General features: G+C 35.8%; 1 protein-coding gene across 2 annotated transcripts; it reads right to left on the minus strand.

Moving 5' to 3' along the window:
• Window positions 1–977: 977 nt before the first annotated feature.
• On the minus strand, window positions 978–15,622 carry LOC115963130 (serine/threonine-protein phosphatase 2A 65 kDa regulatory subunit A beta isoform-like). Of its 2 annotated transcripts, XM_031082024.1 has the most exons (13): window positions 15,419–15,586; window positions 14,393–14,802; window positions 13,175–13,421; window positions 12,758–12,870; window positions 9,090–9,169; window positions 8,656–8,797; window positions 8,443–8,523; window positions 7,767–7,871; window positions 6,577–6,759; window positions 5,867–5,959; window positions 3,993–4,132; window positions 3,732–3,900; window positions 978–1,267 (listed from the first exon to the last, which is right to left on the minus strand). In XM_031082024.1, the coding sequence occupies exons 2-13, from the start codon at window positions 14,783–14,785 to the stop codon at window positions 1,187–1,189; spliced, it is 1,827 nt and encodes a 608-aa protein (XP_030937884.1). In that variant the 5' UTR covers window positions 14,786–14,802; window positions 15,419–15,586; the 3' UTR covers window positions 978–1,186. The 2 variants fall into 2 exon arrangements, with proteins under 2 accessions (XP_030937884.1, XP_030937885.1); XM_031082025.1 differs by lacking the exon at window positions 978–1,267 and having other exon boundaries at window positions 3,377–3,900; window positions 15,419–15,622.
• Window positions 15,623–17,209: the final 1,587 nt, after the last annotated feature.

Consider the following 17,209-nt stretch of genomic DNA (forward strand, 5'->3'; position numbering starts at 1 on the left):
AAAACAAAACTGTGCCTGCAATTTTCAATCAATCGAGCTTAATTCTCGATTGGTCAAGCAAGGCAGAACCACACTCCCTTTTTTGCAATCAGCTGAACTTGAACCTTGAAATAACCATTTTTAAGCATTGCCTAAAAACCTAGACTAAACATGTTTTGTTCTCGGTTTGCCAACACAATAAAAATATGATTCTAAATATTTAAATCTAAATCTTTAGAACCTAACACATATCATTATTAATTGTATCCATTTAGAGTGAAACCCCATTTTCTCCATAACTCTATGTAAATAACCCCCATTCAACCTAGTAATAAGTCTTTTTAAGGACCATTTAACCTGCTTGACACCCCCACCCCCTCTTTTTTCATACTATCCAAGATTTCATATGCAATTAAAATGTTATCTATAATTAATTTTCCCACAACAAAAGTACTATGAGTATCAAAGACTTGGTTTGAGAGGATGTGTTTCAACCGATTAGTTAGTGTATATTTGGATACCGTTTATTTTGTTGAAAACTAAAAACAATAAAAAAAATTACTGTTCATATGCCTGATTGCACTATTCATGTCCCATGAACAGTGCAATAGGCGCTGGTTAAAAAAATTTAAAAAAAAAAAAAGAAGCTGAAAATGTCAGACGCGTAAAACGCGGACGTGGATGCACAAGGCAAACGCACCTTTAGCATTGTTTTTGGTTGAGTAGTGTTTTCTTTTTTGCCATATGAAACACTGAAAATGCAGAAAATCATTTCTGCCAAAACCTACAAAACATAAGGACCCGTTTGGTAATGTTATTTTAGTAACGTTGTTTTTATTTTTTGAAAATACGTGTGGGTAAAAAAGTGTGTAAAAATACGTGTAATATTGTTTAAAAACTGAAAACATGTATTTAAACACATATTCCAAACAGCCCTAAACCTCTAGGTGAGTTTTTTTTTTTTTTTAAATAAAATAAAAGAAAAGGTAAAACATTATTTAATATATAAAAGATTACAATGTATATGTGTCTTCCTCTAAGGCTGAAGGAGGACATCTGTCACCCATTCTTAGATTTCACTCCATGCATGTATGACAATAGGGCAGTACCACACTATGATGGACTTTAACCACCACGTCTACTTTCCAATTCACTTTTGGCGCAACTTGGTTCTGAGTCCTCTGACTGCATTGCCCTTGTTTCTGGTTCATACTTCATACATGCCTTCTCTTCCAAGTTCCAAGGTACTGTGTCTGAGCATGGTTGACCTGGCAACTTGCTTGTTTTCCTGTAACAAGGACTGAGCCTCCTCTTCCATGATCTGCACTACTTTCCTTCAAAATAAAAGTTATTTCTAGAGAGTCCAAAGGGACTGCAATTCATTGCTGCATCCCAATCTGGGATATCAATAAGACCATCCACTACTTCATTCCACACAACAGGCTATCCTCAACATATTGCACTTCCCCAACCTCTTGGGTCGTACTCATATTAATATTGAAATAGTTTAGTGAATATTCAGCGATAAACTGGACTTTATAAACAGCTACAAAAAAAGGGACTTCATAAACGGCTACAAAAAATCTCAATTGTGATTAAACTAGTTCTTTTAAGGTATAATGCAGATAGAGCTGTAAATGAACCAAGCCAATCATAAACAACTCGGGCTCAGCTCGATAAAAAGCTTGTTCATGTTTGTTTGTTTATAAATAAGTCAAGCTTGAGCTTTAGTTTTAGGCTCGTTTAATAAACAAGCTGAGCCCAAGCAAAAAAAAAATTGTTCATGAACAAGCTCGTGAGCTATTAGGCTTGATATACAACAATTCAAGCATAAACTTATTTATAAGTTTATATATGTTAGCTAAATATACTTATTACACATATTTTAACTATGACATGGCCAACATGAGACTACTACCTATATTACCTTAATTTTTTCCTTCCCTTTAAACTGATCAAGAACCATTTTAGACTATAGTTACATTTAAAAATAAATAAATAATTAAGTAAACCACATATGATCCTTCTCTATCAATCATCTAAAGTAAAGTTATGAAACATATTAGTATTTTCTCATTCATAATGATTACAAACAGGTATTTTTCTAGTCTTTCACCATCTAACGTGAATGTAAAAATTGTATTTTAAACAATTGCTGAAACGGTAGACAAGGAATGATAAATGAATGAATTTAATTATGTAAATTATTAATTTGAATAATGACTAATCATAAGTAAAACTAAATACATGATAAAATGAGTAGATTATTTTTTTTTTTCTTAATTTTAGAGATTTAAGCATTTAATAATGTAATTTTTTTAGATCTTAAGCTCAAAAACTTGACCTGAACTCGAGTTTGAGTTTGATATTAAGCTTGAATTTGACTTGACTAATTAACCAAGTCAAGCCAAGCTAAACTCAAGTTTTTTAACTTTCCAACAAGCTCAAGCACTATTCTTAGGCTTGTCACAAGCTCAAGGATTTGATTTTTCCTGATGAGTTAAGCTTGAATATGCACTACTTGACAGAGTTTGGCTCGTTTACAGCCCTAAATGTAGATGTAGTTAGTATTTTTCCTTGAGTAATTACTTAATTTCATTTTGATTTAGATTATATCGATAACGTTGAGGTCTAATGAATAGATTCTCATGACAGTATTTTATCCACGTTAATGATACAAAATCAACAAATTTAACAAACAGATTTTATCACATAAGCAGCTTCAAATATATATCAAAAGAGACGCACCTAGTGTCCATTTGAAAACACAGTCATATAAGCTTAACAGAGTAACATCCTCTACACGAATTTGCAAGGTAGAAATTACCGCGGCTAAAGTTGTTGAGCCAATGAAGCATTTTTAAATGTCTTCACTAGAGTACCATAGTTTTCGAGTGCAATGGCAGGGCCAGAAAGCCTTGGCCACATTTTACCGGAGATGTTCTAATTACCATACTCTCTTTAAAGATTTTAATAATCATCACCATTGTGGAAAATCTAAGCAGCTGCCAAATTCACCAATTGCTCAGTCATTGGTGGTGGAAGCATCCCAAGCACGTATAGTAACATTTGATTGGAAACCTGTCATAATTCCTCATTTTACGTACAGATAGTTATTTAACTTATTTGCACCTTCTGGGACAACAATAGCATTTTATAACCACATGGACCATGTCCAACATATATCTCAATATCATAAGGCAAATAGGTAAATAGATTCGGCTCCTAAAATCACTGTTTTACCTACATCTTGTGAAATAAATTGGAGAGCCAATTACGGTAAAAACTAAAAAGCATACAGGAGCTTCGGTTTTTTGTTCAACAAAACAATTAGTCGGTCCTGTTCTCAGGATGCAATGCAATACGAGGAGATGAAACGTGGCAGTATTGTAACCTGTCCTATGCACAAAAACACAGGACAAGAGCTATAATTTGTTAACTGATTCAACTAATTAAGTTCTCCAACATATAAGAATAAAATGGGTTACAATCCAACAAACACAACACATGATATGAGCTAGAGCTAAAGGTTGACATGACAGTAGTCTTAAGTCTATGGACAAATGCTCATAAAGAATCAAAAGACAAGAAATTGTTTTGCTGGGAAAAAGGTGGAAAAAAAATCTTCTAACACCTTGTGATATTACATACATCTGTATATTGACTTAGCTTCCAGATGGGACAGGAAGACAAACAGAAACTAGAAGGAAAAGAAAATCAGTGACAAATTAAATCTAGGTAGACATCATGACCTGATCACTTGACTGTAGTGCTTGGGTGGCAAAGAACCTCACATCAACATCTGGGTCCTCACTAAGTTCAATCAGACATGGACGGATTGTCTTCTCCACCACAGACTGATCAACTATGGGAATAAGTGACTGCAACACTTTAGCCACATTGAACTTGATGTTGGGAACCCTGTAAAATGCAATTGTCAACACTGCAGTCCAAGTCATAACAAACAAAAAGAAAGATGTACACAACCAAGGTCGAGAACCCATCAACTTTACCTATCTTTTGATGCATTAATGACCACAGGCAAAAGTTTGGAACAAGTAATTTCTGATCCCATTACAGGAGCTAATAGAGAAATTGCATGTAGAATAGTCATCCGGTACAAATAGTGTGGATTGTTAATCATGTCTAAAACCTGAAAGAAAATTCCATGTTGTTTAAAACAAAACTACACCAAAGACAGGAGATAGGTAAACATCCTTAAATAAGAATAGTACTAATAATAATTTTTTAAGGAAAAAATGTACATGAAATAAAATAGAGCATAAATAGACAATAATAATAATAATGCTAAAGGGGCCAAATTTCCCATGTAAAAAATATTTAAAATAAATGGGAGAACTGCACAATTAGAATGTGGTCATTAAAGAATTTGTCTCTTATGGCAATACACAGAGGTAGGATGGCACAGAATTCTACTTATGTAAACCTAACAAGATGAAATAATGTACGTAACATAGAATCTAATTCAGTAAACCTAACAAGATGAAGTATGTATGTAACATAAAATCTCAAATGATAAGTACTATAAAATAGAAATGTATTAGATGAGTATATCACAAACCCATGCCATCCCCCAGTGGGAGAAAATAATCCTTAGATAGTTTCTTTAAATCATTTTCATAATTATTTATGAAGTTTGAGAGGAGCAACCCACGCCATCCCCTAGTGGTTACAGTCTTTCCAATCTCTTTACACAAAATATGCACAACCTATAGGGAGGTGCACTTCTAAGGTCCCCTCATTTTAAAGTAGGTCAAGATTATTTGTCTTCTTGACAATCACAAAGAAAAAAGACTTAACCTTGGAAGCCATATACATCTTGCATATCTTATTTAGGGTCAAAACCAGAAACTGAGGTATCCAAAAAATTAAAATAAAAACAGACAAGACAAAGTCAAGTCACCACTAGGAAGAAGGATCTAAAACCTTCTATATAGGTCAAGAAGCTATACTGATACCACAAGAGGAAGAGAAAGATAGGACAGTTCATCAACATCTGATCATTTTTTATAATTCAATTGTTACAACAAGTGGGGGAGGAGAGAATTGAACCCTGGTTCTCCTCATAAAAGAGACCAGGCATTGTCACTTGAGCTACAAGGCTCTTGGCATCAACCTCCTAATTATAAGTGTTTGAAATAAACAACACACTAAAGTAGAGTGCGGGGAGATCATATTAATAATTAGACTTGCTCTAAGGCATTGGATGGTGAATCATTGATGTTATAAATTGAAGTACATATCTTTTCAAGGCCCTTAAGAGTTGCTAAATGAAATTGAGGATACCTTCTCTTTCATGATAGAGGTTGAGGAATTTAGAGCTGAGAGGTAATTCTAGTTCCTTTCCGATGCTAGCGGTCAGAGAAGTATTGCCTTGGCTTTATTACTTCTTGAGGTTAAGGGGCTTCTTTTCTTTACCAACTTATAATTCTCTTTCACTCAAAATATCTTCTTGTTCTTATGGAAAATAAATACATAAGTAAAGCACCATGACAAAAAACTTAGGTACTCTAGCATGTCAATGGCAGGATTTGGACAAAGAATTAGGTTTCATTTGCAAAAGACATGAAGGCATGAATATAAGCTTTGTTTTTTGATAAATGGCATGAATAAGCTACATGACAAAGACAGTTATATTCTGGCATTATTTAGGTTCAGAACGACCCATAATACTTATAGCAGAGACCAATTCACAAAATTTTAAAATAATAAATTTGCAGTCAGACACCTCATATCCATGTCATGCACCTACATCAGAATTTAATCTTTTCTAGAGGAAATGTCAACAAAAAATAACAACAATAATAATAATAGTAGTAATATACTATCTAACACCAATTATATAGTAACATCTGATCAGAAGAACCTGTGGAATTATGTGCTGCATTGCCCACTCAGGGCCAAACTCTTCTGCAAGGCGTTTCACATTATTTGCGGCCGCATCTCGAATTGAGTAAACCTATAACCAATACCAATAAATTTAGTAAAATAAATATTATACATTATTAAGATGCTAGCCAGTCAATATTGCATGATCATGCCTGTTATTGCAAGGCTCAGACATTAAGGTACTTAAGCCAAAAAACAAAAAAACCAAAATACAAAGCTTCTCATGGTTGGACCAAATAACATGTGATTACTTAATGGAAACAAGTGTACTATGGAATATCTTCCGGTGGAAAATTAAGGTCCCAACAAGGTTACCCAACCGACTAAAATCTAGTTGGGTTAAAACACTTCTTCCTCCTTTACCCATATACCCCAATCTAAAAAGCCTTTTCAATGCCGCACTCTTACCACTCTAGGGAGTCCCATAACCTTAAATACTAATTCTCATATAATATTCGCAGATCCAACAGAAAGGATTTCCCTTCTTACCAAAGAATAATAGTGTTTCGAAAAAAATAACAATATCAATGAGGAAGATCACAGTTTCAAGGAGAAAATGGATTGGCATTCTGTGTAGAGTTTTACTACATTAGAGGAAACTGTGAATCAAAACAGATAACAAGATAGAACTAAATCATAAGTGCGTTGTATCTGACATAGTGGTCAATAACCCAAATCTTCACAAACCTTATCTTTTAACCATTGCATGCAAAGAGCACCAAGCTTGTCATCAAAAAATCCTACACCCAATTGACTTGCCAACAAAGGTATATATTCTATTATTGCAAGCCGAACCCTCCAGTGTCTATCCTCTGCAAGCTCCACAATTGCTGGCAAAAGAGACTGGGACAGCAGATCGATTCCAATTACCTGCTTCAACAGTTACATTAATTAGACTTGATTGAAATTCAATATAAAATGTTGAGCAAAACTCTTTGAAACAATTCAAGAGACGCCACATTAAAACAGAAATTTGATTATGCAACAATGAGCCTTCTTCAAGTAAAGGATAAAACACAATGTTTCCCTCAGTCATAAATCTAGTAAGTATTAAAGGCAGAAAGGAACATAGTGCCACAACACCATGATGAAGATGATCATTTAGGGGGCATTGAATAATCTGCAGGAGAATAAAAAATTCTTCTTTTTCTTCTTCTTCTTCTTTTTTTATTTATTTTTAAGGAATACATTCAATGCAACCCTGATACAAAATCATTAAACAAATTGAAAATTTTAAAACCAACCACTAAATGCTCAAGAGAGAAAGAAGGGTTTCCTTTACACAAAAAGGGGGGGGGGGGGGGGGGGGGGGGAGATCAAGAATTGAAAATCTGCATTAAGATTTAGGATAATCAAGTTATTTCTCCATTCATTTCTTATTTTATCATGAAAACTGTGAGGCCATTTTCATTTGAGAAACAAATATGAACCAATTAAAGAAAATGATTGGGAACAAGTGATGAGAGAAAATGGAGAACCTCTATTTCAAAAACAACTCCCCCACAGCCCCACACCCCATCCCCAAAAAAAAATTTGAAATGAACATAACCATCATTTTCAAGAGCTTTAAGCTTCAACTTATGCAGCCTTCAAGTTCAGAAATGAGATGCGTTTCTTTCTTTCCTTTTTCTTTTTTGGTGTGTGTCTGACAACTAGTTTGACCTAAAAGAGAGATGTTTCACAGATTTGGACAAAATATCAAGAATTCAACCCTTTTTTTATCATTTAATTCGAAACACATAACAAATTATGTTGCTCAACCACATTTTTTGTAATTACTAGCAGATGATAAAGAGAAAAGGACTAAGAAAAAAAAAATGCATGCGTCAACCATGGAAGAAATGAACAACATTTGAAAATTAAAATTTTGATTAAACCTGGTTCACTTGATCAAGCTTGCTGATAATATTGAGCCGGACATCAGGAAACTCATCCTTTAGAAGAGAAAGGAATATAGGAAGCAGCTGTTCAATTGTTGCGTCCTGTAACCACCAACAGCAATTACATATAGCAGGGAAATCGATAAAAATCCCCTTTGAGAAGATAGTATAGTTTATGAAAAAATAAATATGGTAAGAGAGAGAGAGAGAGAGAGAGAAGGGGAAACAACATCCCTTTACAATTAAATGAGAATAAAAACTGCAAAAACCAACTACACACATGTCAGCTACAATGATGCATGACATAAGATGTTAGCAATTCTAAAATAACTATTGTCATTTTATGCCATGTTCAAGGAGAAAGATATTAAAATGCACACGTCCATCCAACAACCAAAAAGGTGAGAACAGAAAATCATCTATAGGAAGTAATAGAAAGACACATTTTACACCAGCATTATTGTTGATGTGAGAATGAGACACAAAATAAAAGGTGTTAGACAAAATAAGCAACTTAATTCAGCAATTCAAATCATATCTGCATATTTATTGATGATAGAAACATTGCACAGCATAAGTCAGATGCATTCTACTTTGCATGGAAATGAATGGATGGACTTCTATATTTTCCATTCAAAATGGGAAACAGCATATGTACCCAAAAAAGTTATACCTTTCCCAGAACTGGTGCCATTCCCATTATAACTGAAGCCAATGCAGAACGAACATGCTGAGATGAATCTGTTGACAGTTCCTACAGTAGGCAAAAAAGTCATAAATTATCAAACAAGCAGCAGCTGAAGAGCAATAAAAATCAAGAAGCACTACACAATCTACCATCAAATTTACAACACAAAATAACTAACTAGTTAGTGTGCATGTATACCTTCACACAAGGAAGGATATGCTGAATTGCAAGTTCTGGATTCAAAATCCGGCAAAACTTGGTAACTTTTCCGGCAGCAGCTATACGTACTTCAGCCTCATTATCACGAAGTAGACGAACATATGCAGGTACCAGGTCCGATCTAAATATGTAATATTACAGTAACCATCAATTAGAATCTAAGTAACAAGTCCTTAAACTATTGTAAAATATCTGGACAGAAGAAAATAAAAGGTAAATAATATCTACAGGAAATAAATTAAATATAAAAAAACAAGATCTCAATTTCTCCACAAGATTTTTTGTGAAGGCCAGGGAAACAACAAAGTAATTCAAAGCACAAAGACAATATCAAACCTGACAGCTGACTGACAATTATTGACGTAACTATATAAATCAATTTAACAGCTACTCCATAAGACATGAGAAATTACCTGGTAGGTTCAGGACCTACAGCTTCACATAGTTCATATAGTTGATTTGCAACCATGTAACGAACACGCCAAGACTTGTCCTGGTTGGAAAAGAATTTGTGTCACATGTAATAGCAAACAAACATATTATGTTGCACTCGGTCATTCAGATATAAAAATTAGCTTAAAAAAAGTGTTCTTTAAAAACAAAAACCATAGATTCTTACTTTAATAACATATGTACACACATGGAGTATTGGTTTATAAGAGTAAGCATAATGAGAACCCCCCCCCCCCCCCCCAAAAAAAAAAATAATAATAATAAAGAAATTAGCTCTCAAAAGTTGAGCATCCATATATCCCTTTTTTTTTTTTTTGATAGGTAATCAGAAAACTATTATTAATGAGTAAATAATGAAAAGTACAAGAAAAAAATAGAACAAACTGCGCAACAAAAAGAGTAATCAAGAAACTAAGCTAAGGGAAGACATAAACTCAGAGAGAGAAGAACAATCAGTAAAACCCCAACAACAAGACCACTCCAAAAGACTATGTTGGCATAAAACCTTTAACTCATCCAACATCTTCTCATTATCCTCAAAGACGATTTCGTTCCAACCACACAATCCACATTAAGCACCCTGGAACCAAATTCCAAATGTCCGAATTATGTTTCCCAAGCCACTGATGCCAACAAGATAACAAACCCGCCACTAATCCTAGCTTAACCCAATGAATACCAAAAGCCTAAAGCATAAAAGTCCATAGGGAATGAGTGACAGGACAATGAAGAAGAAGGTGGTCTACCAACTCTCCATCACAACAACACATACAACACCAAGTAGTCAACGGGCAACCCCTAAGCATTAGATTATCCAAAGTGAGGATCCGACCATGTGAAGCTGTCCACAAAAAGAACACCACTCGCCTAGGAATCTTTGGTTTCCAAACACCCTTCCAAGGAAACAAAGAATTCGACGCACCCCGAATCGCATGGTAATAAGAGCGGGTGTCAAACTTACCATCACCTTTTAGGAATGGTAAAAAGAGATAAAAAGTACGTTGGGAGGCTTGAGAGAGTACTCTTTAGTAACATGAGCCCAACACCCTTAGATAAATAGAGACGCTTCCACCCAGATAGCTTCTTCTCCATTTTCTCCAAAATATGATTCCAAATCGAAGCTGTCTTAAAAGAAGTCCCCAACGGCATCCCCAAATATTTCATAGGCAAACTGCCCACTCTACATTGAAAAATATTAGTCAGTGCATCTAGATTATTTACCTCCCCAACAGGGACAATCTCACTTTTCCCAATATTGACCTTCAAACCCGTAAAGGCCTGAAAACAAGACAACACCAACCTTATGGACAATAGTTGTTCCCTAGAGGCATCACAAAATAAGATAGTGTCATCAACAAATAACAGATGGGAGATACGCACCCCAACAAAGTTCACAGAGCCCACATGAAAACCCCAAATAAGATTACACTCTTCTGTCTTCTTCAATAGTCTACTCAAAACCTCCATTATCAAAAGAAACAGAAGCGGGGATAATGGATCCCCTTATCTCAATCCACGAGAACTTCCAAAACACCCTTCAGGGGAACCATTTACTAGGACTAAAAAATGGACAGAAGTAACACAAGCCTTAATCCACCCCCTCCATTTCAACCCAAAACCCATCTGGCCCAACAAATAAAACAAGGCCTCCCAGTTCACATGGTCATGTGTTTTTTCAATATCAAGCTTGCAAACCACATCCGGTAATCTGCTCTTCAACCTGCTATCCAAACATTCATTTGCAATAAGCACTGAATCCAGAATCTGCCTTCCGCCAACAAACAAATTTTGAGACTCAGAGATAAGATTAACCAAAACCACCCTCAACCTATTAGCCAACACCTTGGATAGCAGCTTGTACACACTACCCACCAAACTGATGGGGTGAAAGTCCTTAATGTTAACAGCATTACACTTCTTGGGAATTAAAGTGAGAAATGAAGCATTCATAGACCGTTCAAACATAGAGTGCTGATGAAAGTAATCAAAGAAATCCATGACATCCTTTTCCACAACACTCGAACATTTATGAAAAAAAGCCATGGTGAAACCATTAGGACCAGGGGCTTTCTCACCCTCCATCTCCCTTAATACCTGGATGACTTCCTCCTTCGAGAACTCCTTCTCTAAGGACAACCTCTCTTCCTCTTCATTGCATGCAAAATCTAACCCATCCATAGTAGGATGCCACACCTCAGTTTCCTCATACAACCCTTGGTAGAAAAGAACTAATTGAGAGCACACATCAGCCTCATCCTCATAAAGAACACCATCCACCTCTATCCTCTTAATTAGATTAGCATTTCTATGGGAATTTGCTAATCTATGAAAGAAACAAGATACCGGTTTAGCACCAGAGCAAAAATTCCTAAGCTCTTTCTAAAACAAAGACCAACCAGCTCTATTAGAGCTTGCTGGTATGATTATGCAACCCCTCCTAAACCCTCCAAAATATACAGCAATAACAACAAACAGACCAGCTTTGTTAGATCTCCCACAGAACTCTAACAACTTCCCATTATCCCTAAATCTCTTACAAAGTAAAACATGGCCAGGCACCCAATCTCGTATATCATCGAGACAAGCAAGTATCCACTCCATGCCCCTACGTCCAACCCAAATGGAGCTCTTAACATTCTGACGTGTCTCATGTATAGCATACGAATCAGACCGCCCCCCATCAAAAGAAAAAGAAAAAAGTTTGCATCAATATGAAACAACCTCTTGCTGCCCCCAAGGACAAAGGATAGAGGTTTAGAAGGGAGAGCTTGGTATGGTTAGAGGTGCAGGTACAAGGATAGGCTGTTCAGGCAAAGCTTGGTTAGACCCCTGAGGTGGTGAGGAAGGGGAGGGCAAAGGCAGTGGTGGAGGAGGGGGATAAGGATATGGGAAAAACCCAAACTGTAGAGTAAAGCATATGGGGGATGGAGAAGGAAAATGTGAGGGTGGCAAAAAAGGAAAGAAAGAAGGTGATGGTTGAGGGAGAGGGAGAGGGTGGGGTGGAGGAGGGCGGTGGATAGGGTGAGGATGGGGTGGGCGAGGGGGGTGGGGGGGAACAGGAGTCATTCAGTCTTCCCAAAATTATAAGAAAATGAAAATCAAGTTCAAGAGTATATATAATCTGAAGAGCAGTTGTAAGAATATTTAAATATTTATAATCGCCAAAAAATAAATACCAAATATACCAATAGAAAACAATGGCCCAAAAGATAATGAAAATCATAATAGTATTTTAGGAGCATATTTGTACAGTTAATTATAGAAAAATGGGTAACATTAAGTTGCACAACAGATCATAGAACCTTCCAAAAGGAAATCAGTACAGAATAAGGTGCACTGAATCTATATTAGTATTAATGTTTCAATTGAAAAAATGTTATAAACATGTTAAAAGCAACAAAAGGAGTATGATAGAGATTAATGGAACAGATTTTTTTTTAATTTATAATTATTTTTTTTGATAAGTGGTACTGACTTTTTTAATTAAAAAGTTACTTTTTAAATATAAACGGGTTTACAGAAACATGTTCAAAGCAATCAATGAACCACAATAGCTCTCTAGAGATTAACAGAAAATAAAAGCTGATAATTAATTTCAAAATGTCCTTATTAAAAGCATAACCCATACCTGTGAGAAATTAACAATGACAGGAAGAATATGTGACACACAATCTTGAGGTTCCAATAGCTTTCCAAGTGCTGCACAACCTTCAACTGCCAATAACCGAACTGAATCTTGATCTGCAGTGGAGATAAGTTTCAGCAAATTCTTAATGTCATGAAAACTGTAAACCAGTTCATTAACAAAATAGTGTAAGTGAAATTCCAAGTAAATTCATCATAAATTGTATAACTTTTAATAGAAGTGAAGTTGACAATTAACCCTCCAGGCTAGGCATGCACCCAGCCACTAAAGTAACCCATTTTTCAAGTCTATGACTCTATGTGAGACACTTGATGAAAATCTATCAGTGGATACACTGACAAGTTTAAATTAAGTTATCAAACAGTGGAATTAAAATTAACACAAAGAAAACACACATACCATCCTGAGTCAGATCCTCAAATATAGACATGATGTCGGTTTTCAAATGGGAAGCTTCGACAGTAGCAGCAAATTTACCCAGGTTTGTTGCAGCAGATCTCCTAACCATAGGCATGTCATCTTGACACAGCTGACTGTAAATTGTTCGTAATTCAGTTTTTAAAGTCTCTGGGGCACTTGGGTAAGCAATATGGAACAAGCCACATGAGGAAACTCGAGCTGTAAACCACTCACCAGCAGCCAGTCTCTGAAAATGGAGATTTAAATGTGTTAAATGAAAATTCAGTGTCATTAAAATTGTATTTAGATACAAAAAGATCATGTTTTATGGGAGATTGAAAAGTATAACCAAAAGACAAAGTTCTTTTAAAGACTGAAATTACAACATTTATATAAACACGCAAAACAGATAACAAACAAATATACAATCAAATGTTTTACCCCTGAAACCTACTATCCTAGTCAGTTGCATGTTCCCCCAACACATAAGAAATTTGTGTAAAAGCACAAGACACCACCACATGACCAGAGTGAAAAGGTTCAAATGTTGATTCCTTCACATCAGAAGACAGGCTACAAGATAGAGATATTCTGCAAGCATGTTACTACATGTATTCAAAGTAGGTATGGGAGTAGCAAAGCCAACTTATCAACTCCATTACCCAGGCCGTAAGGCTTCAAACTTGTATGGCAATCAAATGGTCACTAGGAAGCACTCAGGTAAACGGTGTGTAGCCAGTTGTGTAGTTTTTTTCACTAGTAATTTGAGGGTCCTTACATAGTCATTGGTGGCAACAGTGTCTTAACTGAACTAATGGCCACAAAACTTACTCTTCCAACTAAAAGATCGTACAAAAGTATATTGACACCACTATTTGAGCAGATAATTTAGTCTAAATAACCATAAAAACCAGCAAGCATGATTTGTAAAAAACTTGTGTTCATTCATTGCCATCATAAAACATCCAATTATTAATACATCTACACTAGTACCTTTGAAAACCTTTCTAAACCATGCAACTGAGTTCATACTTAATGAATATGATACATATAAGTCAAATGTGTCACTTAGGCCACACTTTTATTTAGAATTTCAAATCAACTAAGCATCATACCGTGTTACCTTTACATAGTTACCAAAGCCAAATAGGAAATTAGAAAGCAAAAAACATAAAAAGATAAAAAATAAAAAATAAAAATAAAATCCAATCATCTGACCTTAACCAGAGGGATGAAGTACTCAACCAAGTCCTGCTCCCTCATCTGCGCCCCGATTCTACACAACGACTCCACTGCTTTGTCTCTAACGCAAGTTTCCTCAACCGTGGAGAGCGTTTCCAACGGCGGGAGCAGCACATTAGCATGCTCAACACCTCCAACATAGGGTATAAAAACCCCTAATTCCTCTGCCATTGCAAGAAGCACTTCATCATCGTCGTCATTGTTCTCGCTGAGAAAAGGAATCAGCTCCTTCCTGGTCCTCTCCTCTCCGAGCGCACGCGCAATCGTGGAGAGCCGGCGGATCGAGTTCAGCCGGAGCTGAATATCTTCATTTTTAAGCTCATCAATTAAGACAGCAATCGGATAGAGTGGCTCATCAATCATGGCCATTGCGTCTCTACAAATATCTATACAGTTTGATAGAAAGAAAAAATGTCTTAATCAATTCAACTCAAATTGTAACACATTAATTTCGGTTACTACGAAAATGAAGAGAAAAATAAATCAAATCTTAAAGACTAACCAATACACGTACATAGAGGAACAAATCAAGGTTGGATTTGAACTTTCAATTTTAAGAAACCAAGACAAGATGTCTATTCATTTCCTTCATTTTCCCAGCAACCAAACAAGATATAACAATTAGCAAAGAGAGAGTCATTAACTTTTTTTCTTTCTCTTAAAAAAAATTAAAAAATTAGACAATTACATGAAATTAAAGGAAGCAACAATTCGATCAAATATAATTTATGAAGTAAAGAGCGGTGGATTTGATGTTTGGAGATGAGAAAAAACGAACTCCAAAGGATTTGCGATGAGATCTCAAGCCACAGTTCAAAGTTCCACAAAATGTTAAAAGGAAAAGTATTAATAAGAAGAAAAATCTACAAGAACTCACAGATATCAAAGAAAGAAAAAAAAAACCTAGATAGAGTTTTCCAAAAAGAAAGCAAAAGTAGAATAAAGTTGAAACAATATTTAAAAAGCAAAACCAAGCAAAGCGAAAGAGAGAGATTGGAATACCTTAAGAGTGTGGATCTATGAGGTAGTGTGGTGAAAATGGGAGAGATCTGTGTGGGCGTAAGGGAAGGGGGAAAGAGGAAAACAGAGATCTACTCGTAATTTTCCCTGAGAAAATTTCGTCAATTTCGATGATTTTCTTTTTGACCAAACGCTTGCCGATATTTCATTCGATGGAAATGGAAATGTTTGATTGTTTTCAAATCGTACCCGCCCCGAATTCATGTCCGCCCCGATTCCCGAACCGACTTTTTTTCTTTTTCTGTTTTTCTTTTTGTTGAAGGGGAAGTTGATTTTTTTTTTTTTTTTCATTTTTATACAAGTAATGGTAGAGATACAAACTTTTTAACAAAAAAATTTTACAAACCGATAACGTGGTGAATTGTTATTGGTAATTGAAAAAATGATGTTAGTGGTGGATCTAAATAAAAACCAAATAATGATAGATATACAAACTATTTTACAAAAAATTTTACAAACTGCTGATGTGGTGAGTGATTATTGGTAAATGAAAATGTGATATTAATAGTGGGTCTAGATGAAAACCAATAAGAAGTTGGCCACATCAACATTTTGTAAAATAGTTTGTAACTGGAACATTACTCGATGAAAACCAGTAAGAAATTTATTATAACAATAGTTTGAAAAAATGCTGTAAAATAATTTGTAACTGTAGCAATACTCTTTTTATCTCTTCTCTATCTCTATATATTAAGAGAACATTATAATAACTTAAAGGTTTCTCTGTCGTAGGAAGGTTGGGTTCTCCAGCTCTCTCTAGAAAGTAAAATAGCAGTCCCTTTCAAGAGGAGATTTTGGTTTCCTTAGCATAACAGGGTTACTCTAAGGCTAGTAAGTTTCTTTTCTCTGGAGCTTTGGGAAACACTCTGTCTGCCTCTGATGGAAGATCTCACAAAACAATGGAATGGCTTGACCATTTCACACAGGGAAGGCCCCAAGTTCAGATTACACAATGACATGGCCACCTCAGTTTTCATCATCGCTGCGAAGTTCCTCACAAAGCGAGCTTTGAATATTGATGCCATTGCAGCCACCTTTACACCCCTGTGGCAATCTAAAAATGGTTTTAAAATTAAGCATCTTGGGAATCATATGGTTCTATTTACTTTTGACAGTAAAATCAAAGTGGACAATATACTAGCAAATGAACTGTGGAGCTTTGACAAGCACCTTATGGTGCTACGCAGATACGACAGAGTAATTGACGTGCAACAAATGGATTTCAATCTCACCCCGTTTTGGCTTTAAGTGCATGGAATACCAATGAAGTTCATGAATCCAAATGTGGCTGAAGGTTTATGCGAGACAGTAGGTGTAGTGCAGAATCAACCAAACACAAAGACAGAGGAGTGTGGTGGTTTCATGCGGGTCAGAGTTTTGGTAGATATATCACAGCCTCTGTGCAGAGGAAGGGTAATAACTCTAGATGATGATAAAGAGCTGTGGGTCTCTTTTAGGTACGAACGACTCCCTAACATTTGTTATTGGTGTAGTTGCCTCACACACAGCGATAGAGATTGTGAGCGATGGATTGACAGTGAAGGCACGCTAGAAGAATCAGACAAGGAGTTTGGACCATGGATAAGGGCCTCACCAATGATTGGGAATCGCAAAACTGTGGTGTCTGTCCCGGGGTTCTATGCTAAAAAGAAAGCCATACTTGAACAGAGGAAGACTAATGAGTCATGGACGGCAGCAGCCAGAGAATCTCCAAGCACGGTCAAGCCCATTATGGTAAGCGAAAATCACGGTAACCTTCCACCTGTTACAAAC

This window comes from Quercus lobata, chromosome 10 (assembly GCF_001633185.2).
Source record: "Quercus lobata isolate SW786 chromosome 10, ValleyOak3.0 Primary Assembly, whole genome shotgun sequence".
In the NCBI taxonomy this organism is placed as follows: Eukaryota; Viridiplantae; Streptophyta; class Magnoliopsida; order Fagales; family Fagaceae; genus Quercus; species Quercus lobata.